Source organism: Procambarus clarkii, chromosome 78 (assembly GCF_040958095.1).
Source record: "Procambarus clarkii isolate CNS0578487 chromosome 78, FALCON_Pclarkii_2.0, whole genome shotgun sequence".
Classification (NCBI taxonomy): Eukaryota; Metazoa; Arthropoda; class Malacostraca; order Decapoda; family Cambaridae; genus Procambarus; species Procambarus clarkii.
Genome location: NC_091227.1, coordinates 21,528,435 through 21,556,177, shown reverse-complemented (window position 1 = coordinate 21,556,177; position 27,743 = coordinate 21,528,435). Strand labels below are relative to the sequence as shown.

General features: G+C 41.5%; 1 protein-coding gene across 1 annotated transcript; it reads left to right on the top strand.

Moving 5' to 3' along the window:
• Positions 1-1,897: 1,897 nt before the first annotated feature.
• LOC123745995 (collagen alpha-1(I) chain-like) lies at positions 1,898-26,871 on the top strand. Its single transcript, XM_069314389.1, has 8 exons — positions 1,898-2,032; positions 5,210-5,336; positions 5,757-6,023; positions 6,969-8,161; positions 18,355-18,453; positions 19,332-19,458; positions 19,878-20,144; positions 23,852-26,871. Exons 1-8 carry the CDS (start codon positions 1,961-1,963, stop codon positions 25,663-25,665), a joined length of 3,966 nt encoding a protein of 1,321 aa, XP_069170490.1. The 5' UTR covers positions 1,898-1,960; the 3' UTR covers positions 25,666-26,871.
• The last annotated feature ends 872 nt before the right edge of the window (positions 26,872-27,743 follow it).

Here is a 27,743-nt window from a genome sequence, read left to right as displayed (position 1 = left end):
TACCAGTAGTTGCCACCCGTAACACTAAGCTCCGATTCTTCAACAGTTTCATACTGGAAGTGCCTTTGTCAAGAACATGACTCCATCAGCGATCATTCACTTCAAGGCTGACTCGCATCTGGAACTTGTTCGCTCAACAGGTTCATTCACTGGAGATCAGGTCAACTGATCACATGAAGGCTCTGGCACACAGTTGGCTGCAGGCTCATCCTGTTCCTTATATGATTGTTACCTAATGTTGTTAATGAATAAAAGCTATTCCTACTGATGCACATACCAGGCTCATGATATAAATGGGGGTCTAGGAGTAGGTTTCAACGTTCCTCATATGATAGTTCCCTATGTGATAGTTTCAAAGTACATTCTCATGAAATAAATGAATTTCTAAGTTTCTAGGGGCAGGCTTAGATGAGCTGAGGTAGGATAACAGCTCTTGCTTGCAGTTTCACTAGGCACGTCATTTGACATCCCTTATGAACTCTAGTCTTAGTTAATAAAAACGAGAGTAAGAGAGAGATACAAAATACTATTCACAATATATTGTAATTTGTACATTGGTGACCATAACGTATGAAATTAGACGTATTAGTTGAGAGTCTTGGTGGCAGCATAGAATCAGTAATTATCAAATGGAGGCACCAAACCGGGGGAAGTATGTGGCTGCATAGAACGGCCCGATCACATTTCGAATTCCACCAGGGAACGCACTTCCTGTGCCCTGAGAGGCAGAACGGGGAACAGAGTGGAGGGCAGGAAGGGTCCAATAAGCCGTCATGGAAAGTTAGGAGAGCTCGAGAGAGAGGCAGACCAGATAGGCCAGAAAGAGTAGTATGGCGGGTGAATAATTACAGTCAGCCATATCAAACCTTAGGAAAGGAGAGGGGAGGGTGGAAATTAAAGAATAATACAAGGATGGGGAGATGGTCACTGTTATGGAGGTCATGAATGACCCTCCAGGTGAGCTCTAAATAAATATATAGAACAGAGAAAAAGATCATGACAGGAAATGGTGGGAGTGCGTGCATCAACATGGGTTGGCTCAACCCATGTTGACGCAATTCACAAGAGACGAAGAAGAGATGAGGAAAGGTTCCAAAAGGCGGCCACGGGTATTCGTCAGATCATCACCCTAGAGGGTATGCCGACAGTTAAAATCCCCCAAAATGAGTACAGGCTCTGGTAAGGAGTCCAGCACATGTTTAAGATCTGAAAGAGAAAGCGGAACATTTGGAGGGAGATAAATGGATACCATTTATTGTACTCATGGATGGTACACAAATAAACTGTGTACCATTTATGGACAAAGATACGGGCAGCAGAGGAATAAATGCGCGACTGAAAAAATAGGATGATAATAGGAATATCATTAGGGATCATATGGGACAATGGGAATATCATTAGGGATCATATGGGACAATGGGAATATCATTAGGGACCATATGGGACAATGGGAATATCATAACATCAGTAAAGTTATGGCCCCCAGCAAAAGCTGGAGGGAAAGAGCAAATGAAATAACCATGGAAGCGACAAGGACGAGTGCCAACCACTGGCCCCTGGAGACACACACACACACAGTGGTGAAAACTGAGGTATCAGAAAGTGGAGTTCATGACTGGTGTGGAGTTTTCATTCGCATATATGCTTGGGGATCATTCAAGTTTGTTTGCATATATACAAGCATATAAACAACATTTTTCAAATTTTTACTAGGATGTAGACATATCTTGTACTTCTGAATTGTGAATCCAACTTGATTTTCCAATTTTACTATTCTGGAGTGATCTCAATAACGCAGCCCTTATTGTTGTTAGATATACGAGGTCAATGGCACAAAATTAAAGCATTTCATACACAAGTAAAATGATATACCTTTCTTTCCATTGTTCGAATAATTTGCATTTTCAAGGGTATATAAACGTTCCTCTTACAGGCTGGCAGCACACTCGACTCCTGAACAATGAAGATGATGGTGGCGGTGAAAACATTCCTGCTGCTGCTGCTGCTGCTCGTGGTATCGTCACAAGTTCAGGTTAGTAGTCAAACTTCTTGATGTACCGGCAAACTTTAGGCTTCGGTCGACTAATACACAGACTTGTTGATGTATCACCGAACTTTATTAGGCTTCCGTCGGCTAATACACAGACTTGTTGATGTATCACCGAACTTTATTAGGCTTCCGTCGGCTAATACACAGACTTGTTGATGCATCACCGAACTTTATTAGGCTTCCGTCGGCTAATACACATACTTGTTGATGCATCACCGAACTTTATTAGGCTTCCGTCGGCTAATACACAGACTTGTTGATGCATCACCGAACTTTATTAGGCTTCCGTCGGCTAATACACAGACTTGTTGATGCATCACCGAACTTTATTAGGCTTCCGTCGACTAATACACAGACTTGTTGATGCATCACCGAACTTTATTAGGCTTCCGTCGGCTAATACACAGACTTGTTGATGCATCACCGAACTTTATTAGGCTTCCGTCGACTAATACACAGACTTGTTGATGCATCACCGAACTTTATTAGGCTTCCGTCGGCTAATACACAGACTTGTTGATGCATCACCGAACTTTATTAGGCTTCCGTCGGCTAATACACAGACTTGTTGATGCATCACCGAACTTTATTAGGCTTCCGTCGGCTAATACACAGACTTGTTGATGTATCACCGAACTTTATTAGGCTTCCGTCGGCTAATACACAGACTTGTTGATGTATCACCGAACTTTATTGGGCTTCCGTCGGCTAATACACAACATTGTTGATGTACCACCAAACTTTATTAGGCTTCCGTCGGTTAGTACCTCTGTTATCTCACTTGAACTTTTTCCTTGGAAATAAAGGTACACACGTCTCGTAAATTACATTTCGTTAACTTCGTCATATTGTGTGCTATATAATCGAGTAAATCCTGAACTGGACAAAATTAGTCTAAAGACTTTTAAAATCAAGTAGATATGTTTTCTTTTCTTTCAACTAATCCAAGTACAATGTAATGATACCATCTCTCAGCACTATGTGACCGAAGTAAGCAGTGAATTGGGAAAGCAATAATATGTCGTCATCACACGACTTGATAATAGTCCAGGAGCCATATTCACAAAGCAGTTACGCTAGTACTTACGAACGTGAACATCTTTCCTCAATCTGTGACGACTTTGGTTACATTTATTAAACACTTTAGAAGCATGAAAACTTCCCAATCAACTGTTGTTATTGTTATAAACAGCCTCCTGGTGCTTCGGAGCTCATTAACTGTTTAATAATTGTAAACAAAGCCGCCAAAGATTGAGGAAAGATGTTCACGTTCGTAAGTACTTGCGTAACTGCTTCATGAATCTGGCCCCAGGACGGAACGAAACATCGTTGTTTCCTAATTTTATGATGTGTGATTTATATATCAATACATTCTGAAATATATATGAAATTACATTTGTTTCCACTTTGACAATATCTATTGTCACTTTCTTTCCTTCAACACAAGTCATTTACACTTATCTTCATTAAGCTCCATTTGCAATTTTCTGTCCTAATCTGAAGTTTATTTCGGTCTTTCTGTACTATAAAAAGACCGGAATTTTCTTTGCACTTTGTCTTTGAATATTTATATTATTGTTTACCCAACATACAGATCATTAAAAATAACGAACCCAATACAGAAAGAACTCTGTGGCACACCGCTTCTGATATTTCTATATCTGATTTTATTTCATTTGAGCTAACTGTCTATTTCTTGTCTTCCAACAAAGCACTAATCTAATTTAGTCTCTCTCCTCCAACACCAGGGGCTTCAATTTTCCACTGATATTGGTTAACATCTTTCTGATCAATCTCTAATGCGGAACAGTATCGTAAGTCTTACTTAAGATAGACAATATATCATAACTGCAAATCTTGTCGCCTGACCCAAATACATTTAAAGCGATATATATATATATATATATATATATATATATATATATATATATATATATATATATATATATATATATATATATATATATATATATATGTATATATATATGACAATGTTAGACCACGGAGGAAAAATGAAACAGGAAATTTCCTTAAGTACTTTCGTATATTAAATACATCTTCAGAAGGTAGTATTCAGACCTTCAGACCTTCTGAAGATGTATTTAATATACGAAAGTACTTAAGGAAATTTCCTGTTTCATTTTTCCTCCGTGGTCTGACATTGTCACATTCTTAATCACGTGTTTATTTTCGTGATATACACACGTATATATATATATATATATATATATATATATATATATATATATATATATATATATATATATATATATATATATGTATATATATATATATGTATATATATATGTATATATATATATGTATATATATATATATATATATATAATATATATATATATATATATATATATATATATATATATATATATATATATATATATATAGTATTATTATTTTTGTCATTATTCTTTCATTATTTTTATGTTCACTATACTAGTTAATTTTTAATACAGTATAATTTTATTGGAGGTGTTGCGGTTTCTGTTCTTGGTTCAGGATTGTACCACCAGTCCAAGTGCCGTCTTATAGTAGTGTTTATCTCTTTGTTACTGTATCCATTGTTCACCAACAACTGTGTTATTCTTTCCAACTCCCTACTAACGTTCCTCCATTCAGAGCAGTGGGTAAGGGTTCGCCGAATATAAGCGTTGAGGACGCTAGCTTTGTATCTTCGGGAGCACTCACTCATTTAGGCGGGAGGCCTAAATTTAGGCTCACGCCTAAACAGAAGCTTCGGTTTCAGGCTCAACAAGCCATAATGTAGGACTGAGAACAAGAGATGTCTTTTTTTTTCACCAACAAGGTTATAAACCCATGGAACCGCCTATCCACCTAAGGCGTAAATGCCAAAACTTAAATTTTAAAATCCAACTGGAAAAAATCAGCAGGGCAAATCGGAGGACCTTCGACAAGTTGAGAGCTTCTATCCTCGTCGACGCCACTAGTGTTAGTGGCTCTCAGGTAAAGGCCAGTCACTGCAAAGTTTGGCGAGGAAATCCCCAAGTAGCTGACTCTAATTTCGAACACGGATAGAAACATTCTCTCTTATAGACATAGATCAGTTTAGGTGGATATAGAGCTGCCTCGTATGGCCAAGTGGCCCCTTCTGCAGTTACGGCTATTCTTATGTTCATGCAGGGCGGCAAGAGGGACTGTGAGGCGGCTGGCGGGAGATGTGTTCCCGCCAAAACCTGTGACGTCACCTCTTCTCAACATGGCTGCCGGGGGCAAGATGACGTCTGCTGCATCAACGCTCCATCACGCAGTGAGGCTTTAACGCTTTAACGTCCATTTCTGAGTTTCTTTTTGACAAATGTCCGAAGACTTTTACAACTTGTTTAAGACTGAGAAATTCAATATCTAGTTCAGGCACCGCTATGCTCGACTCGAGTCTGGTTGCAACAGAGGATATAAATTGAATAAATTTTAATTCAGGAAAACTTGGCTAAATACTGCTTTTGAAATAGGGTTGTTGATCAATGGAAAAAATTACCTGGTAAAATAAGATATGGGCTCACTTGACTATTTGGTGAGTAATTAGGCATTCAGTATATATGAAGGAGTTTGAGTGGATATAAGTAGCAGCTGCCTCGTATGGACCAACAGGTTTTCTGCACTTTCCTTTTCTTATGTTTACCCGTCTAAACACACTTTTTATACCTTCACATTCCTCAAATATTTACAGAGAACAGTGAAGTAAAGAAACAAAGGAAGAGGAAGCAACTGAAGATAAATAAGAACAAGAGAATTAGCAAGAAAAGATACCAGCTGAAGGAGCCCAAAGATAAAGTGAGGAAGCTGAGAGTTGGTCGCCATGACACCAGAGATGAAGGTGGCGACAAAGACGGATATGTAGGCAACACTTGCGAGGATACGGGCGGACAGTGTCACCCCAAGAAATACAAGTGTAAGAAGATTAAAGCCAAGGGATGCGCAAGAGGAGAAAAATGCTGTAAGTACTCGTGAGCAGGTGTGTATGTGTGTGTGTGTGTGTGTGTATGTGTATTCACCTAGTTGTGCTTGCGGGGGTTGAGCTCTGCTCTTTCGGCCCGCCTCTCAACTGTCAATCAACTGTTTCTACGACTATTTTTTTCACTCCCCCCCCCCCCACACACACACCAAGAAGCAGCCCGTGACAGCTGACTAACTCCCAGGTACCTGTGTACTGCTAGGTAACAGGGGCATAGGGTGAAAGAAACTCTGCCCATCGTTTCTCGTCGGCGCCCGGGATCGAACCCGGGACCACAGGATCACGTGCCCAGCGTGCTGTCCGCTCGGCCGGCCGGCTCGCTCCGGTGTGTGTGTGTGTGTGTGTGTGTGTGTGTGTGTGTGTGTGTGTGTGTGTGTGTGTGTGTGTGTGTGTGTGTGTGTGTGTGTGTGTGTGTGTATTAGACAATTAGCTACTGAAAAAGGTAGGGAAAAACGAAAATAATTAGTCAAAAAACAAATTAATGTTATAATCTAATAATGTATAAATTAATTCAAATATAGTTTTAATGTATATAAATATTTTGGTTACCATTCACAAACAGGAGTCACTTTAGCTTGTGACTCCTGCTGAATACCAATACTAACAGCTGAAGCAGGAGTCCCGTTAGCTTGTGACTCCTGCTGAATACCAATACTAACAGCTGAAGCAGGAGTCCCGTTAGCTTGTGACTCCTGCTGAATACCAATACTAACAGCTGAAGCAGGAGTCCCGTTAGCAGAAAGGAACACAAGATGATGTATCAGCTAACATGAACAACAACAGCTAACGCAGCAGCAAGGACATTTACATTCCATGTTGATGTCAATTAGGTTTTACAAACCAGTGTAAATTAGCAATAGAATTTTAGGATATGTTGCGAATTATGCACTGAAGGCACCAGTTTACTGTTGCATACTTTACTTGCAGGTAAAGGAACGCAAGGTGGGCCGGCACATCATGGTGGTATGGTCGGTCCCCGGGGTCCCCCAGGCATACCTGGAGTTGACGGACAACCAGGACAACCAGGTCCTCCAGGTCCTCCCGCAAAAGATGGAGCGCCTGGAAAAGATGGTGCTCCCGGTAAAGATGGTGTTCCCGGCATGACCGGTGCTACAGGCAAAGATGGGTCTCCTGGAGTGGCCGGTCCTCCAGGTAAGGATGGTGCTCCTGGAAAGGACGGTCCTCCAGGAATGGACGGTATGGCAGGCAAGGACGGTCATCCAGGCAAGGACGGTACTAACGGCACAAACGGTGCACCCGGTAAGGACGGTCATCCAGGCATGCGTGGTCATCCAGGCCATGATGGTGCACCAGGTAAGGACGGTATTCCAGGCAGAAACGGTACAAACGGCAATGACGGTACACCAGGGAAGGACGGTACTCCCGGCAAGGACGGCGCTCCTGGACAAAAGGGAGAGCAAGGATATCCAGGTACCCCAGGTGCCGATGGTAAAAACGGTACTGATGGAACGCCAGGTCGTAATGGTGCTGATGGTTATCCAGGACCTCCAGGACTTCCAGGACCTAAAGGTTCAGTAGGACCTGCTGGGAGACCAGGATCTAAAGGACTACGAGGACCCTTGGGGCCTCGGGGGCCTCAAGGACCCAGAGGTCATGAAGGACCTGCAGGCGCAAATGGAACAAAAGGAGCTACTGGAGATATAGGACCAAAAGGAGCTTCTGGAGATCCAGGTCCACAGGGAGCTAAAGGAGATACAGGAAGTCAAGGTCCGCCAGGTGTTCCAGGCAAAGATGGAGTTAATGGTACTCAAGGTCCTGTAGGACCCAAGGGAGAGCCTGGAAACAATGGGTCAGCAAACAATGGAAATCACGGAGGCGCTGGATCAGGAAATCATGGACAAGAAGGAGGCGCTGGATTAGGAAATCATGGACAAGAAGGAGGCGCTGGATCAGGAAATCATGGACAAGAAGGAGGCGCTGGATTAGGAAATCATGGACAAGAAGGAGGCGCTGGATTAGGAAATCATGGACAAGAAGGAGGCGCTGGATTAGGAAATCATAGACAAGAAGGAGGCGCTGGATTAGGAAATCATGGACAAGAAGGAGGCGCTGGATCACTAAAGAATGGACAAGGAGGCGCTGGATCAGTAAACAATGGATAAACAATGGACACGAAGGAGGCGCTTTATCAGGAAACAATGACAACCAAGGAGGCGCTTTATCAAGAAACAATGGACACCAAGAAGGACCAGTAATAGTGTAAAGTTTGCCTATGAGGTGCCGTTTTGGTTTTCCCAACGGCACGTCGTTGGTGTACTTTTCCCTATGAACGTCAGCGATGGCGTCCTCTCACTAAAATATCCCGGGAAACGACTCGAGTGTTTAGCCCAAAAGTTAGTTCTAGTTATTTGTTTTCTCTCTCAATATTGTTCAATGACTATTCAAAGATTATAAGTATATTGTATTTCAAATATTGTAAATGATTTTAATAAAGATTGCATATTCATATGAAATACTTTTATTTTTATTCCAACCAAAGAATGTTTATTTATTCCCCCATTTTAATTAATGCATACATGTTCCTATTTTCAAAGATTCTTCCCATTTACAAAGATACTTTACTTGTTCTCATTATTAATTTTTTTCCATTTTGAATGATTGTTTATTCACATGAAATATTTGTGATGAACAAGGAGTTTATTTCTGCCAAATAGCGAGTTAAAGATTACTTATTGAACATAAAAATTAATGATAGCCAACTGCTCCATACTGCATCTATTATGTCCACCCTTACTCATTCATATGTGTTACCTGCAAGAATTAAAGAAAGCTGAAGAAGACCTATTAGCACACACACACTTAGCTACATATATTTATATTCACACACTAGTACACTTTAATTATGTCACCTATTTGAAACGTCAATCGACCTATTGGTTTACACACATATATAAAGGAAAATACAGAAAGCCTATTAGCCCATACACAGCATCATCCCTATTTATATCCACCCAAATTATTGCATTAAGAATTCAGAAGTTCTATACATAAGAAACAAGTAACCTGTAGAAGGCCTATAAGAACATAAGATTCAAAGAAACTGCATAAGGCCTATTGGCCAAGACGTGGCAGCTCCTATTTATCCCCACCCAAACTCATTCATATATATGTCTAACCTCTACTTGAAACACTCAAGAGATCCTACATCTATTATGTTACCCAGTAAATGGATTCACAAGTAGAAAACCCTTTTACCAAACCAGGATTTACCCAGGTCTTTCTTAAATCTAAACTTATCCAACTTATATCCATGGTTTCGTGTTCTGTTATGTGTTGGTATATTTAATTCTTGATTTATATTCCTTTGTTATGCACATTCATCCACTAGTACATGTGGGTACCGACCTGTGAGATTTATATTTATTTAATTTATATGAATTTATATTTACGTTAATTTATATACTTCGATAGCAATTTGTATAATAATGAGTGGACTGTATTTCTGCAATAATCTCATAATCTCACAAATCGATCCTCTACACATTAGGGGGGGTTATTAAATTAATATATATGCAGCCAATCAAACTACAAAATTAACTACATACATTGAAGAGGTTCCTTATCTTATAGTACAGCAGGTTAGTCCACCAGGTATAACTAGGGTGTAGACACCAAATTATCCTCTTTGAGGTAGCTTCCATATCACCCAGTAACTGGTGCACAAATCTTCCTTCCTCGTCTTGACCTGTCAAAAGTGCGCTAGCTGTGAAGCCAGAATCCTATATATGACAAGCTATATCAGAGAAAACACTATACAGTACATGGAACATGAAGACCTGGCTTAATTACCTTTAGTTTGAGGCTTCCACGTGATCTAACCGGGTCACCCTATATCCTGACATTAATGGCCATAAATGAATGATAAACGGGTTTCGGATAGACTTAACTTGAATTGTAGACATCGTGTTGGAGATGGTACCTTTGGTTTCCATAACACTACGTCCAAGTAAAATTAACAGGAGCCGAATTTGCTCCCGTGTGAGCCTCTGGTCTCGTATAAACCATGGCTGTTTAACACTCCATACTATTGACGTTACTGGCCGACATTGTCCAGAATGATAGGAGCCGAATTTGCTCCACACGTCTCGGAGGTGACACAACAATGGCCCCCCCCTTCCTCCCTCACGCCTGGCCTACTTTGTCCAGATTTCAGAAAGTGATAGAAGGGTCACATTTACTCTACTTTAATATTGATAATTAAGTTAATTTATATAAGATGTTTTTATGATGGTAAAGTCCAAAGACTAATGTATTTAAGAATAATTCCCACCATAATAGGTGGTGAATTATAATAGTGTGTGGTGATGATATCCCGTTTTCTTTAGACGGTAATTCCACTACAAGTTACGTTTTCTATGGGTAACTTGTTGGTAATACAGCAACAAATATTATCTGTATGATATATTAAATGGTGTCGGATTTTCCGACATAATTCCCCAGGGGCTGCTCACGGGTCGAAGTCCTAATTAGAACAGACGAACACCGATACTCCTCCTTCGAATTATTAGATTAATTTGATGTTAGTAGTTAGTAATCACACATTTGAGTGTCTGTTCGTACAGGACGGATGTCCCGTACTAGAGTTGTAGGGGTTAGAAGTCTAATGCGATTTCATTTCCCTGTCAACTCTTGAAAGGCTAATATTCAAGCCTAATTACTTATTATTTAACCCAGAAGACTGGATGTGATCAAGTACTACAGTCAAGTATGATTCAGGGACTGCAGTGAGATCAGTGACATTAGATATAACTTGAAGTTTCTTCAGGTAACTAGTCACTGATATATAAACACTGAGGCCCATGGAATACATCTTGATTAAATAATAAATGTATCAAATCAGTCATCAGATTTATTGGGGTTTAATTTAGTTAATTGATTCAGAAGATTGAATAGCTCATCATTAAAGTAAAGTATGGTTCTGAGACTGCAGTGGGTTCAGTGACATTGGTCGCAGTGACTTGTAGCTGTTTTAGGCTACTGTTCACTGATTGCCACTGAGGCCTCATGAACTCATCTTCAGCTTTAAATGATGATACTAACATCAACCTCTGTTACTATAGTCAGCTGTAATCTCCTTAGTATAATGCTACTGGAGAAATATAATCAGCTGACAAATTTAGGTTTCTACGGGTATTGTTTATCTGCAGGCATAGGTCTCCTCAGGCTTGATACTGGGCCTGAGAGTAATTTACCTCCTGCAGAGTTTAACATGGTTATGCCCTGATATTTAGTAGGGCTACCAATGAATTGATGGTAGTAGTCTGTCCCCACAAGGACAGCCATTTGGCATTTGATTTGCTCAAATTTACCTGCAGCTGCTTGATAATAGCTTTCCAGGTCAGCATAATCAACTTGAGATTGTTGTGACAAATCTTCACATTTCTTGATCTGTCTTGTTAAGTGGCCTTTAAGACCTGCAAGGGTTCTTTTCATTCTCCCTGCATTATCCATACTGGCTAGTTGGTGAAGCCTTGTGGGACTTGTACTTGGGCTGCTCATAATACTGAACAAGCTCTAATGGTAGCCTAGGGTAAATTTCTGCACTCACTAGGCAATAATCCTACCTCTACTAGAGGTTAGCACTTAAAATTAATACACATTATATATATACAATCATCCACACTAATGATTTGAGTGATAAACCAGTGTCACTGGAAGTACCTTTAGGTTAGCTCTTCTATATCACCCTAGGATGGAATAGACACTAATTAATCACTCAAAGGTGTAATGATCATAAGTAAATTATTATATATACAACTCAACTCGAGTTGATAAAAATTACACCCAAAATAGGGTCTGGACCATTCATTAATGGTGCTAGGTTAATCAATATAGTACAACTGACTATGGTAATAATGGGACTAGGATGAGCAATAATAGTTCAACTAGTCATATCCTACCCTGTTGTGGGTTGGCAATTAGTAAATATTATACTGTGATCACTAGTGCAATATATATTAAATAATTCTCTATCTTGGAGAAATAATATACACAATTATTGATAATAGCCTCTTAATTAGCCTCTATGAAACTTCTATTATTATCTAGAAGTATTAAATGTTATTAGTGACCTCGCGAAATAAAGTCCACAAAATTCGTGGATAATCTCTCGCGAAATGTAACACCACGAAATCCGTGAACAATCTCGCGAAGACACAGTCACTAATTAGGCTGGCTTCAATATTAGCGCTGTCATTTCACGAAATAACACGCCACCAAATATCTGAGGGTGTGCATGAAACCGCTGACGAAGCTGAACTGGGCTGAGGGAGGCTCCTGAGCTCCCACGAGGCTTCGCCGCTGTCTTTGACTGGCTAGCCTTGTTTAAATAACACTGCACTAGTATATTTAATGAATCCACTGGTTAACTGGTTCATCCGGTACTAAGATGACCAAATGTGGGTTCAAAGGATCAAATAATCCGTCATCCGGTTCGAAGATGACCAAATAATCCGGTTCGAAGGACCAAATAATGTGGGTACCGACCTGTGAGATTTATATTTATTTAATTTATATGAATTTATATTTACGTCAATTTATATACTTCGATAGCAATTTGTATAATAATGAGTGGACTGTATTTCTGCAATAATCTCATAATCTCACAAATCGATCCTCTACACATTAGGGGGGGGTTATTAAATTAATATATATGCAGCCAATCAAACTACAAAATTAACTACATACATTGAAGAGGTTCCTTATCTTATAGTACAGCAGGTTAGTCCACCAGGTATAACTAGGGTGTAGACACCAAATTATCCTCTTTGAGGTAGCTTCCATATCACCCAGTAACTGGTGCACAAATCTTCCTTCCTCGTCTTGACCTGTCAAAAGTGCGCTAGCTGTGAAGCCAGAATCCTATATATGACAAGCTATATCAGAGAAAACACTATACAGTACATGGAACATGAAGACCTGGCTTAATTACCTTTAATTTGAGGCTTCCACGTGATCTAACCGGGTCACCCTATATCCTGACATTAATGGCCATAAATGAATGATAAACGGGTTTCGGATAGACTTAACTTGAATTGTAGACATCGTGTTGGAGATGGTACCTTTGGTTTCCATAACACTACGTCCAAGTAAAATTAACAGGAGCCGAATTTGCTCCCGTGTGAGCCTCTGGTCTCGTATAAACCATGGCTGTTTAACACTCCATACTATTGACGTTACTGGCCGACATTGTCCAGAATGATAGGAGCCGAATTTGCTCCACACGTCTCGGAGGTGACACAACAATGGCCCCCCCCTTCCTCCCTCACGCCTGGCCTACTTTGTCCAGATTTCAGAAAGTGATAGAAGGGTCACATTTACTCTACTTTAATATTGATAATTAAGTTAATTTATATAAGATGTTTTTATGATGGTAAAGTCCAAAGACTAATGTATTTAAGAATAATTCCCACCATAATAGGTGGTGAATTATAATAGTGTGTGGTGATGATATCCCGTTTTCTTTAGACGGTAATTCCACTACAAGTTACGTTTTCTATGGGTAACTTGTTGGTAATACAGCAACAAATATTATCTGTATGATATATTAAATGGTGTCGGATTTTCCGACAGTACACTTCAATACTAAGAACATAAGAAGGATGAAAGTTTTTTTTTCAGTTATATTGAACAAAGGTTAGGGAAAGGATTGGTCCATTAAAAACTGAGACAGGTCAGATAACTGATAATGACGAAGAGATGAGTAGTATTTTTAATAAATATTTTATCTCTGTATTCACTAAAGAACTGAACATTATGCCTTCACCCGAACAAGTCTCTGTGGGTGGGGAAGAGGACAGGTTGACTAGTATACCAGTTACCAGGAAGATGTTATTAAACAAATAGTGAAACTCAAGCCAAACAAATCCCCAGGGCCGGACGAAGGGTGCATAAGGGTGTTGGTGTTTACCAGGGTGCATCAGGAATGCAAAGAGGAGCTTTGCGAGCCATTGTCTGCCATATTTAATAAATCATTAGAGTCAGGCAGAGAATCAAAGTCGTGGCAGGTTGCTAATGTGGTATTAATTTTGAAGAAAGGAGATAGATCACTTGTGTCAAACTATCGGCCAATTAGCCTAAGGTCTACTGTGGAAAAGTTACTTGAGTCGATAATTGCAAATACTATTCGTCTTCATCTTATAAAACATAAATAAATAAATGATTCACAACATGGTTTTACAAATGGCCGTTCATGTTTAACAAATCAAATGTTCAACAAATGTTTAGCATAGTTGAGGCAGTTGATAGTGGTATGGATTGAGATGTTGTGTACCTTGACTTTAGCAAAGCTTTTGATACAGTGCCAAATGAAAGACTGATTAAAAAGATAGAGGCTCATGGTATTTGGGCGCTATATTAAGTTGGATTAGGGCATGGTGATACCAAAGGAAACAAAGAGTTAGTATCAATGGGGTTAAGTCAGAGTGGGAAAATGTTGTAAGTGGAGTGCCTCAAGACTCTGTCCTAGGACCTTTGTTATACATAATATATATATAAATGATTTAGATTCAGGTTTGAGCAGCAATATTTGCAAATTTGCCAATGATACAAAAATCGGGAGGGTAATAAACACTGAAAAAGACTAACTATCACTTCAAGACGATCCAAATAAGGTTTTGAAATGGTAAAAAGATTGGCAGATGCAGCTGAATAGTGACAAATTTAAGGTTTTGAGACTAGATAATGATGATAAGAGTAACAAGATATTACAGGAGAGTGAATTTGTTAGGTTAGTAAGATTTTCATCATACGTATGTTTCGGTATTCTCTTTTGTTACTGCAAATGAAACACCTATGCCAAAATTACAGAGTTCTGTAATTCTTTTCACATAATTTGCAAGTTGTGTATGGTCTTTTTCCTCCGATTCCACATTCCATATAACAACCCTGGAAACACAAACCGAAACTGTCTCTATTTTCCGCTTGTTACAACTTGTAATAAAGTTGTTATATCTTGTCTTAACGTGTTTATGACGTATTAGAACGCTGTTATAACTTGCTATATTGGTTGTTATAACTGGCTAGGAAGTGTGAAAACTTGTTCGAACGTTGTACCAACGTCATAGTTTCGGTGTGTGTTTGGCGGGTTAAGGCATTTATTAACATTTAATTCTATTTTGCATTTGACGCTCCAAGCACTTATTTTATCTACATCAGTTTGAAAGGCGTTACAATCGTCTGCATCTCTTATCTTTCCCAGTATCTTAGCATCATCCGTAAACATGTTCAAATAATTCTATATTCCTTCTGGTAGATGGTTTATGTAGACGATGAACATTACTGGTGCAAGAACTGAACCCTGTGGTACTCCGCTAGTAACACTCCTCCAGTCAGATACATTGTCTATGATTACTGCCCTCATCTATCTGTCAGTTAGAAAACGGTTTATCCATGTCAGAAGTCTCCCCTGTCACCCCTCCAGCATGTTCCAGTTTCCAGAACAGCCTTTTGTGTGGGACTGAAAAGTTTTTATTTTTTTTTTTAGCTTCAGATAGACACAGTCAACCCAACCACCTCTTTCTTGTAGTATCTCTGTGGTTCAATTATAAAAACTAAGTAGATTTGTTACACAGGATCTTCCAGTTCGAAAACCATACTGTCTGTCCGTTATTATGTCATTACTCTCCAGGGGTTCAACCCATTTGGCTTTAACTATTTTTTCTAGTGTTTTGACTACAATGCTAGTTAATGAATGATACGGGACAATAATTTGGAGGTTCTTCTCGACTACCATTTTTATAGATTGGTACTATGTTTACCTTTTTCCATATATCTTCTAAAATTCCTGTGCACAAGGATGATTGGAATATTAACCAGAGTGGAATGCTCAGCTCAGTTGCATATTATTGCAGAATCCAGTGTGAACTCAGCAGGTCCAACTGCTTTATTTCTTCCTAGCACCTTGAGTAATTTTCCATTTCGTCTTGATATACCTCTTATTCTATTCTATGACATGCTCTGGAATTGGGATTGGGTCCGGCTCTCTGAAATCCTCATTTTGCACAAACACACTTTGGAATTGTTCATTTAGCGTTTCACACATTTCTTTTTCATTCTCAGTAGCCTTGTTCCCCGTTTTCAATCTCTGGATTTGTGTCCTTTACATGTAGTTTGTTTTTAATGAATTTATAGAAAAGGCCTGGATCTGTTTTACATTTGTCCAGTATACCCTTCTCAGTTACTTTCTGCCTCTCTCCTCACTGCTTTGTAATTGTTTTTTGCTTGCTTGTAGTGCTGGTATGTTTGTGGGTTAGACCACTTCCGATATTGACCCGATTTTCTTATCTTTTCCTCTCTGGCCCTCTCACAATTCCTGTTGAACCAATCCTGTTTTCTAGTCCTGTATCTCTGTTTTGGTATGAACGTTCGTGTGCCTTCATCGTATATTTCGCAAAATTTGGCACACACCTCATTTACTTCCTTGCCTAGCAACACTTGTTAAATTAAACTCATTAAAGAATTTTAAAAGTTCCCCATGATGTCCTCTCTTGAAATCTAGTTTATTAAATGTTTCAATGTCCCCATTCTCTTCTATATTATATCGCAAAGCATATTTAATTTCCATCAGGACATGATCACTCTTCCCCAAGCTTCCCAAGCAAGGAAGGTACTGGATAGTAAAATATCTTTTCTTCTTTCCTGGTGAATATTTGATTCAGTATTGACGGAACATCCCCTTTCCTCATTCTTGTGACCTGCTTGATGTGTTGATGTTGAATGTCTTCAGAATGAAGTCTACAAATCTTCCTCTCTAAATGTAGAAGTGTGTGTGTATGTATTTAATATATGTATTTACTATTTGAAAATGCAGAATCAAGCTATTACCTCTTGGTAATAGCTATTACCACCATACAGAATATACAGAAGAAAATGTATATTTGCTGGTTAGCACTGTAAATGTGTGGCCATGTCTGTGAGAGGAGAAAACAATTGTACAGAGCCATCAGTACAGCTCTGATGCAAGTCGTTACCCGTTTTAGCAGTCTGTCTTAGAATAATCTTAGCAGTCTCAGCAGTCTCAATGATGCTTTTCGGTGTTAACTGTTTTAATAGCGTAGCGTATACCCTATCTTTCTTGGGTGTATTTATCAAATCTATTGAGAGATCCCAGTTCTCACACGCATTAATTAATTGATCATTGAGTCTGATACATATTTTACATTTTGACAGAGTTGGCTAACTTATAAACGCAAAATGCTCAATCAAATGTTTTTCCTGTGGACCAAGGGTGAGTAAAACATTAGACAGTTCAGTTTGAAATTTTATATGATGTTAAGATTTGATCAAGGGACAATGTCTCTAGCTAACAGTAGGTAATTTGAACTTGCTCTCATTTTGACTATTCTCGTGTGTGAGTAACGTGGTTGCGAGGATAGGAGTTGGGGACATTGGGAGGATAGAAGGTGGTGGGGTAAGGGTCGCTGCGTCGGTTGAGAGGAAGACAGGTCCCAAGTGGAGCTCTGTGACTTGTGTAGAGGAGAGCTTCAGACAGGGAGAAAACAATTGACATCTATAATGGGGATGTTGAGTGGGTGGAGCGGGCCATGCACCTGTGCATGTGTGTGTGTGTGTGTGTGTGTGTGTGTGTGTGTGTGTGTGTGTGTGTGTGTGTGTGTGTGTGTGTGTGTGTGTGTGTGTGTTTAGTAGTTGTGTTTACTAGTTGTGTTTTTGTGGGGGTTGAGTTTTGCTCTTTCGGCCCGCCTCTCAACTGTCAATCAACTGTTTACTAACTACTTTTTTTTTTCCACACCACACACACCCCAGGAAGCAGCCCGTGACAGCTGACTAACTCCCAGGTACCTATTTACTGCTAGGTAACAGGGGCACTTAGGGTGAAAGAAACTTTGCCCATTTGTTTCTGCCTCGTGCGGGAATCGAACCCGCGCCACAGAATTACGAATCCTGCGCGCTATCCACCAGGCTACGAGGCCCCCCCCGTGTGTGTGTGTGTGTGTGTGTGTGTGTGTGTGTGTGTGTGTGTGTGTGTGTGTGTGTGTGTGTGTGTGTGTGTGTGTGTGTGTGTGTGTGTGTGTGAGCAAGAATAATCACACGAAAATCCTTCAATTTTTTTTAACTAAGGCATAGATATATTTTGAATTTGCAAATGGTAAATCCAACTAGTTTTCCTAAAATAATTATTTAGTCGTAATCTCAATAACACAATCATTATTGTTTTCAGATCAACGAGGTCGATGGCACGAAATTTTAGCATTTCATAAATAAGATATATATAGATTTCCATTGTTCGAGTAATTTGAATTTTCAGGATGTTATATAAACGTTCCACCTACAGGTTAACAACGCACTTGACTCCTGCACAATGAAGATGATGGCGGCGGTGACAGCATTCCTGCTGCTGCTGCTGCTGGTCGTGGTACCGTCACAAGTACAGGTTAGTACTTAAACTGTTGTTGCTGTACTAGCAAACTTTATTAGGCTTCGATCGGCTAATTCACAGACTTGTTGATGTACCGGCAAACTTTATTAGGCTTCAATCGGCTAATTCACAGACTTGTTGATGTACCGGCAAACTTTATTAGGCTTCGATCGGTTAATTGACAGACTTGTTGATGTACCGGCAAACTTTATTAGGCTTCAATCGGCTAATTCACAGACTTGTTGATGTACCGGCAAACTTTATTAGGCTTCGATCGGTTAATTGACAGACTTGTTGATGTACCGGCAAACTTTATTAGGCTTTGGTCGGTTAATTGACAGACTTGTTGATGTACCGGCAAACTTTATTAGGCTTTGGTCGGTTAATTGACAGACTTGTTGATGTACCGGCAAACTTTATTAGGCTTCAATCGGCTAATTCACAGACTTGTTGATGTACCGGCAAACTTTATTAGGCTTTGGTCGGTTAGTACCTCTGTTACTTCACTTTAACTGTTTCTTTGGAAATAAAGACACACGTCTCGTAATTTACACCAGATGTTTTGACGTGTGGGCGTTTGGTTAAATAACCTCCAGCTTCAAACACGTTTGTACGGTCTGTTCATGGTGTAGTTAGTGGTCACGGTACTGGATATGTTTGTGTGTTTGGAGCGCCAGACTATCTAAGGAACATTCTTGTGGGGTTCAGTCCCTGAGCCCATTATGTGCCTCTGTAACCCTTTCCACTACCGCCCACAAGATGGGTATGGGGTGCATAATAAATGAACTAAACTAAACTTTTTTATAGACATAGATTAGTTTAGGTGGATATAGAGCTGCCTCGTATGACCAAGTGGGCCTTCTGCAGTTACCGCTATTCTTATGTTCATGCAGGGCGGCAAGAGGGACTGTGAGGCGGCTGGCGGGAGATGTGTTCCCGCCAAAACCTGTGACGTCACACCTTCTCAACATGGCTGCCGGGGGCAAGATGACGTCTGCTGCATCAACGCTCCATCACGCAGTGAGGCTTTAACGCTTTATCGTCCATTTCTGAGTTTCTTTTTGACAAATGTCCGAAGACTTTTACAACTTGTTTAAGACTGAGAAATTCAATATCTAGTTCAGGCACCGCTATGCTCGACTCGAGTCTGGTTGCAACAGAGGATATAAATTGAATAAATTTTAATTCAGGAAAACTTGGCTAAATACTGCTTTTGAAATAGGGTTGTTGATCAATGGAAAAAATTACCTGGTAAAATAAGATATGGGCTCACTTGACTATTTGGTGAGTAATTAGGCATTCAGTATATATGAAGGAGTTTGAGTGGATATAAGTATCAGCTGCCTCGTATGGACCAACAGGTTTTCTGCACTTTCCTTTTCTTATGTTTACCCGTCTAAACAGACTTTTTATACCTTCACATTCCTCAAATATTACAGAGAACAGTGAAGTAAAGAAACAAAGGAAGAGGAAGCAACTGAAGATAAATAAGAAAAAGAGATTTAGCAAGAAAAGATACCAGCTGAAGGAGCCCAAAGATAAAGTGAGGAAGCTGAGAGTTGGTCGCCAGGACACCAGAGATGAAGGTGACGACAGAGGCGGATATGTAGGCAAGACTTGCAAGAAGACGGGCGGACAGTGTCACCCAAAGAAGTACAAGTGTAAGAAGATTAAAGCCAAGGGATGCGCAAGAGGAGAAAAATGCTGTGAGTACTAATAAGTGTGTGAGTGTACTCACCTAGTTGTGTTTGCGGGGGTTGAGCTCTGGCTCTTTGGTCCCGCCTCTCAATAGTCAATCTACTGGTGTACAGATTCCTGAGCTTCTTGAGCTCCATCATATCTACATCTGAAACTGTGTATGGAGTCAGCCTCCACCACATCACTTCCTATAGTACAGTCCATCTGTTAACTACTCTGACACTGAAAAAGTTCAATCTAATGAGTCTGTGGCTCATTTGGGTACTCAGCTTCCACCTGTGTCTCCTTGTGCATGTCCCACTCGTGTTAAATAATCCATCTTTGTCTACTTTGTAAATTCTTTGTGTGTATTCGCCTAGCTGTGTTTGCGGGGGCTGAGCTCTGCTCTTTCGGCCCGCCTCTCAACTGTCAGTCAACTGTTTCTAACTACTACTACTACTATTTTTTTTCCACATCACACACACACACCCCAGGAAGCAGCCCGTGACAGCTGACTAACTCCCAGGTACCTATTTACTGCTAGGTAACAGGGGCATAGGGTGAAAGAAACTCTGCCCAATGTTTCTCGCCGGCGCCCGGGTCCGCTCGGCCGGCCGCCCCCTCCCCACCCCCTCATGTGTGTGTATTCACCTAGTTGTTTGCGGGGGTTGAGCTTTGCTCTTTCGGCCCGCCTCTCAACTGTCAATCAACTGTTTACTAACTTCTTTTTTTTCCACACCACACACACACACACACACCTTAGGAAGCAGCCCGTGACAGCTGACTAACTCCCAGGTACCTATTTACTGCTAGGTAACAGGGGCATTCAGGGTGAAAGAAACTTTGGTCATTTGTTTCTGCCTCGTGCGGGAATCGAACCCGCGCCACAGAATTACGAGTACTGCGCGCTATCCACCGGGCTACGAGGCCCCCTGTGTGTGAGTACTCACCTAGTTGTGTTTGCGGGGGTTGAGCTCAGGCTCTTTGGTCCCGCCTCTCAACCGTCAATCAACAGGTGTACAGATTCCTGAGCCTATTGGGCTCTATCATATCTACACTTGAAACTGTGTATGGAGTCAGCCTCCACCACATCACTTCCTAATGCTTTCCATTTGTCAACCACTCTGACACTAAAAAAGTTCTTTCTAATATCTCTGTGGCTCATTTGGGCACTCAGTTTCCACCTGTGTCCCCTAGTGCGTGTGCCCCTTGTGTTAAATAACCTGTCTTTATCTACCCTATCAATTCCATTCAGAATCTTGAATGTGGTGATCATGTCCCCCCTAACTCTTCTGTCTTCCAGCAAAGTTAGGTTTAATTCCCGCAGTCTTTCCTCGTAGCTCATACCTCTCAGCTCGGGTAGTAGTCTGGTGGCAAACCTTTGAACCTTTTCCAGTTTAGTCTTATCCTTGACAAGATATGGACTCCAAGCTGGGGCTGCATACTCCAGGATTGGCCTGATATATGGGGTATACAAAGTTCTGAATGATTCTTTACACAAGTTTCTGAATGCCGTTCGTATGTTGGCCAGCTTGGCATATGCCGCTGATGTTATCCTCTTGATATGGGCTGCAGGAGACAGGTCTGGCGTGATATCAACCCCCAAGTCTTTTTCTTTCTATGACTCCTGAAGAATTTCCTCTCCCAGATGATACCTTGTATCTGGCCTCCTGCCCCCTACACCTATCCTCATTACATTACATTTGGTTGGGTTAAACTCTAACAACGATTCCTTCAGCTTGTCTAGGTCTTCTTGAAGTCTCAAACAGTCCTCTTCTGTCTTAATCCTTCTCATAATTTTGGCATCGTCCGCAAACATTGAGAGGAATGAGTCTATACCCTCCGGGAGATCATTTACATATATCAGAAACAAGATAGGACCGAGTACAGAGCCCTGTGGGACTCCACTGGTGACTTCACGCCAATCGGAGGTCTCACCCCTCTCTGTAACTCTCTGCTTCCTATTGCTTAGGTACTCCCTTATCCACTGGAGCACCTTACCAGCTACACCTGCCTGTCTCTCCAGCTTATGTACCAGCCTCTTATGCGGTACTGTGTCAAAGGCTTTCCGACAATCCAAGAAAATGCAGTCCGCCCAGCCGTCTCTTTCTTGCTTAATCTTTGTCACCTGGTCGTAGAATTCTATCAAGTCAGTCAGGCAAGATTTACCCTCCCTGAACCCATGTTGGCGATTTGTCACAAAGTCCCTTCTCTCCAGATGTGATACTAGGTTTTTTCTCACAATCTTCTCCATCAGCTTGCATGGTATACAAATCAAGGACACTGGCCTGTAGTTCAGTGCCTTCTGCCTGTCGCCCTTTTTGTATATTGGGACCACATTCGCCGTCTTCCATATTTCTGGTAGGTCTTCCGTCTACAGTGACCTACTATACACTATGGAGAGTGGCAAGCAAAGTGCCTCTACACATTCTTTCAGTACCCATGGCGAGATCCCGTCTGGACCAACAGCCTTTCTAACATCCAGATCCAGCAGGTGTCTCTTAACCTCCTCTCTCGTAATTTCGAACCCTTCCAAGGCCGCTTGGTTTACTTCTCTTTCTCCTAGCACAGTGACCTCACCTTGTTCTGTTGTGAAGACCTCCTGGAACCTCTTGTTGAGTTCTTCACACACCTCTTTGTCATTCTCTGTATACCTGACCTCGCCTGTTCTAAGTTTCACTACCTATTCTTTCACTGTTGTTTTCCTTCTGATGTGACTGTGGAGTAGCTTTGGTTCGGTCTTGGCTTTGTTTGCTTTATCATTTTCATAACTTTTCTCTGCTTCTCTTCTCACCCTGACATACTCATTCCTGGTTCTCTGGTATCTCTCTCTGCTTTCTGGTGTTCTGTTATTCCGGAAGTCCCTCCGCGCCCTTTTGTTCAGTTTCTTTGCTTCCATACATGCCCTATTATACCACGGATTCTTCTCTTGCTTCTCGGATTTTTCCTTTTGGGCCGGGATGTATCTGCTTATATATAGATGTATCTGCAAAAGTGCCTCCTGACACTTTTGGGTGACATAGTCCATCATATCTTGTACAGACTTAGCTCTGAGGTCTGTGTCCCAAGGTATTTCCCTTAGGAAGCTTCTCATCTCATAATTTCCCTTTCGGTATGCCAGCCTTTTGTTTCCTAGTTCTTTTTGGTGGGAGATAATTCCTACTTCTACCAGGTACTCAAAGTTCAATACACTGTGATCACTCATTCCCAAGGGTGCTTCCATCTTGACTTCCCTTATATCCCACTCATTTAGGGTAAATATCAGATCAAGCATTGCTGGTTCATCTTCTTCTTCTGTGTGTGTGTGTGTGTGTGTGTGTGTGTGTGTGTGTGTGTGTGTGTGTGTGTGTGTGTGTGTGTGTGTGTGTGTGTGAGTGTGTGTGTGTGTGAGTGTGTGTGTGTGTGAGTGTGTGTGTGTGTGAGTGTGTGTGTGTGTGTGTGTGTGTGTGTGTGTGTGTGTGTGTGTGTGTGTGTGTGTGTGTGTGTGTGTGTGTGTGTGTGTGTGTGTGTGAGTGTGTGAGTGTGTGTGTGTGTGTGTGTGTGTGTGTGTGTGTGTGTGTGTGTGTGTGTGTGTGTGTGTGTGTGTGTGTGTGTGTGTGTGTGTGTGTGTGTGTGTGTGTGTGTTGATGCCAATTAGGTTACACAAACCAGAGTGTAAATTAGCAATAGAATTTTAGGATATGTTGCGAACTATGCACTGAAGGCACCAGTTTACTGTTGCATACTTTACTTGCAGGTAAAGGAACGCAAGGTGGGCCGGCACATCATGGTGGTATGGTCGGTCCCCGGGGTCCCCCAGGCATACCTGGAGTTGACGGACAACCAGGACAACCAGGTCCTCCAGGTCCTCCCGCAAAAGATGGAGCGCCTGGAAAAGATGGTGCTCCCGGTAAAGATGGTGTTCCCGGCATGACCGGTGGTACAGGCAAAGATGGGTCTCCTGGAGTGGCCGGTCCTCCAGGTAAGGATGGCGCTCCTGGAAAGGACGGTCCTCCAGGAATGGACGGTATGGCAGGCAAGGACGGCAGCCCAGGCAATGACGGTACTAACGGCACAAACGGTGCACCCGGTAAGGACGGTCATCCAGGCATGCGTGGTCATCCAGGCCATGATGGTGCTCCAGGTAAGGACGGTATTCCAGGCAGAAACGGTACAAACGGCAATGACGGTACACCAGGGAAGGACGGTACTCCCGGCAAGGACGGCGCTCCTGGACAAAAGGGAGAGCAAGGATATCCAGGTACCCCAGGTGCCGATGGTAAAAACGGTACTGATGGAACGCCAGGTCGTAATGGTGCTGATGGTCATCCAGGACGTCCAGGACTTCCAGGACCTAAAGGTTCAGTAGGACCTGCTGGGAGACCAGGATCTAAAGGACTACCAGGACCCTTGGGGCCTCGGGGGCCTCAAGGACCCAGAGGTCATGTAGGACCTGCAGGAGCACATGGAACAAAAGGAGCTACTGGAAACAGAGGACCAAAAGGAGATCCAGGTCCACAGGGAGCTAAAGGAGATAGAGGAAGCCCAGGACCGCCAGGTGTTCCAGGCAAAAATGGAGTTAATGGTACTCAAGGTCCTGTAGGACCCAAGGGAGAGCCTGGAAACAATGGGTCAGCAAACAATGGAAACAACGGAAACAATGGAACCAACGGAAACAATGGACACAACGGAAACAATGGAAACAACGGAAACAATGGAAACAACGGAAACAATGGACACAACGGAAACAATGGAAACAACGGAAACAATGGAAACAACGGAAACAATGGACACAACGGAAACAATGGAAACAACGGAAACAATGGAAACAACGGAAACAATGGAAACGGAAACAATGGAAACAATGGACACAACGGAAACAATGGAAACAACGGAAACAATGCAAACAACGGAAACAATGGAAACAATGCAAACCAAGGAGGCGCTGGATTAGGAAACAATGGAGCTGACCTACCAAAAAAGGATGGAGCTGATCCACAAAAAAATGATGGAGCAGACCTACCAAAAAAGGATGTGGCAGGCGCAATAGAAAAGGTTGGAGAAGACGCACAAAAAAAGGAAGAAGACGCACAAAAAAAGGAAGAAGACGCACAAAAAAAGGAAGAAGACGCACAAAAAAAGGAAGAAGACGCACAAAAAAAGGATGAAATAGGCGCAATAGAAAAGGTTGGAGAAGACGCACAAAAAAAGGAAGAAGACGCACAAAAAAAGGAAGAAGACGCACAAAAAAAGGAAGAAGACGCACAAAGAAAGGAAGAAGACGCACAAAAAAAGGATGAAATAGGCGCAATAGAAAAGGTTGGAGAAGACGCACAAAGAAAGGAAGAAGACGCACAAAAAAAGGATGAAATAGGCGCAATAGAAAAGGTTGGAGAAGACGCACAAAAAAAGGAAGAAGACGCACAAAAAAAGGAAGAAGACGCACAAAAAAAGGAAGAAGACGCACAAAAAAAGGAAGAAGACGCACAAAAAAAGGAAGAAGTAGGCGCAATAGAAACTGGAGAAGACCCACCAAAAAAGGATGAAGCAGGCCAATTACAAATACAATGAAGCAGACCCACCAAAAAAGAATGAAGCAGGCCAATTACAAATACAATGAAGCAGACCCACCAAAAAAGAATGAAGCAGGCCAATTACAAATACAATGAAGCAGACCCACCAAAAAACAATGAAGCAGGCCAATTACAAATACAATGAAGCAGACCCACCAAAAAAGAATGAAGCAGGCCAATTACAAATACAATGAAGCAGACCCACCAAAAAACAATGAAGCAGTCCCAACCCCAGCTCCCGCTTGGTTCCCGTTATAAGTTGCCTACTGGGAGCCGGTGGCTGAGCGGACAGCACGCTATACGCGTGATCCTGTGGTCCCGGGTTCGATTCCGGGCGCCTGCAAGAAATAATTGACAGTTTCTTTAACCCTGATGCCCCTGTAACCTAGCAGAAAATAGGTACCTGGGAGTTAGTCAGCTGTCACGAGCTGCTTCCTGGGGTGTGTGTGTGTGTGTGGTGTGGGGAATAATAAAAAAAAAATTGTATTAGGTAGTAACAGTTGATTGACATTTGAGAGGTGGGCAGAGAGAGCAGAGCTCAATCCCCGCAAGCACAACTAGGTAAATACCAGAAAACACTGAAGCAAACAGTGTAGTAAACAATAGAGGAAACAGTGCAGCAATTAGTTGAGGAACGTGTGGACGAGAAACAGGCAGAGGATGAAACGGTGAAGGAGGAAACAGTGGAGAAGCAGGTGGAGAAGAAGGAGGAAGAGGAGGAGGAGGAGGGGGAGCAGGTGGAGATGGAAGAGGAAACAGTGTTGGAGGACGAGAGTAGTGTAAAATTTGCCAATGAGGTTATCTTGAGATGATTTCGGGGCTTTAGTGTCCCCGCGGCCCGGTCCTCGACCAGGCCTCCACCCCCAGGAAGCAGCCCGTGACAGCTGACTAACACCCAGGTACCTGTTTTACTGCTAGGTAACAGGGGCATAGGGTGAAAGAAACTCTGCCCATTGTTTCTCGCCGGCGCCCGGGATCGAACCCGGGACCACAGGATCACATGTCCAGCGTGCTGTCCGCTCGGCCGACCGGCTCCCTAAGGTGCCGTTTTGGTTTTCCAAGACGTCAACACTCGAGTGTTTAGCCCAAACGTTAGTTCTAGTTATTTTTTCTCTCTCTCAATATTGTTCAATGACTATTCAAAGATTACAAGTATATTGTATCTCAAAGATTGTAAAGGATTTTAATAAAGATTGCATATTCATATGATTTTTTTTTATTCCAACCAAAGAATGTTTATTTATTTCCCCTTTTCAATTAATGCATACTTGTTCTCATTTTCAAAGGTTCTTCCCATTTACAAAGATACTTTACTTTTCCCATTATTAAAGATTGTTTCCATTTTGAATGATTGTTTATTCATATGAAATATTTTTGATAACCAAAGCGTTTATTTCTGGCAAATAGCTAGTTAGAGAGTACTTACCGAACATAAGAATTAATGAAGACCTGAAGTTGCATACAACCGCACCAAGACCAGTTTTTTTTATTATTATTATTTTCTACCACAGATGTGGCCAGACATTTACAATGCTAACCAGCATATATACATTTTCTTCTGTCCTCCATGTACAGGGTTAGAGAAGTGTTAAACATATAGTTCAAGGGTTTATTGAACACTTAACCACAGAAAGTGATTCGGTGCTTTTAAAATGCTAAGCTAACCTGGAGGACCACACTACAAGAGGACTCTTTTGCAGGTCACAACCACCGAACAAACAAATACACCCCCTAGGCGTGAGCAGGACACCTAGGTCCAGGTATTCCAGGTGGGGATGAAGGTCAGCACAGCCTTCTGCTGCCACAAGCAATATCCGCACCCTTCAATACATAAGTCGTTCGTGTTACAACTTGCTTGCAAGCAAATATAGCAGGTAATGGATGGGTCCATTATAACATATAATGAATCCATCTGATAACACCGAATCTATATTCAGTGTTGCGACACTCAAAGGTTAACTGTCACTCCTCCCAGAGTTGACAGTTTAACACTTCACAGTCTCACTAAATCCAAACACACACAAAAAACTTGTTGCGAGATATACTCTGATTGATCCGGGATTGGGTAATTACTGA

Coding starts and splice junctions, on each gene's coding strand:
- LOC123745995 (XM_069314389.1), top strand. CDS start 1,961: ATGAAGATGATGGTGGCGGTGAAAACATTCCTGCTGCTGCTGCTGCTG. Junction 2,033..5,209: donor TGGTATCGTCACAAGTTCAG/GTTAGTAGTCAA, acceptor ATGTTCATGCAG/GGCGGCAAGAGGGACTGTGA. Junction 5,337..5,756: donor CATCAACGCTCCATCACGCA/GTGAGGCTTTAA, acceptor AAATATTTACAG/AGAACAGTGAAGTAAAGAAA.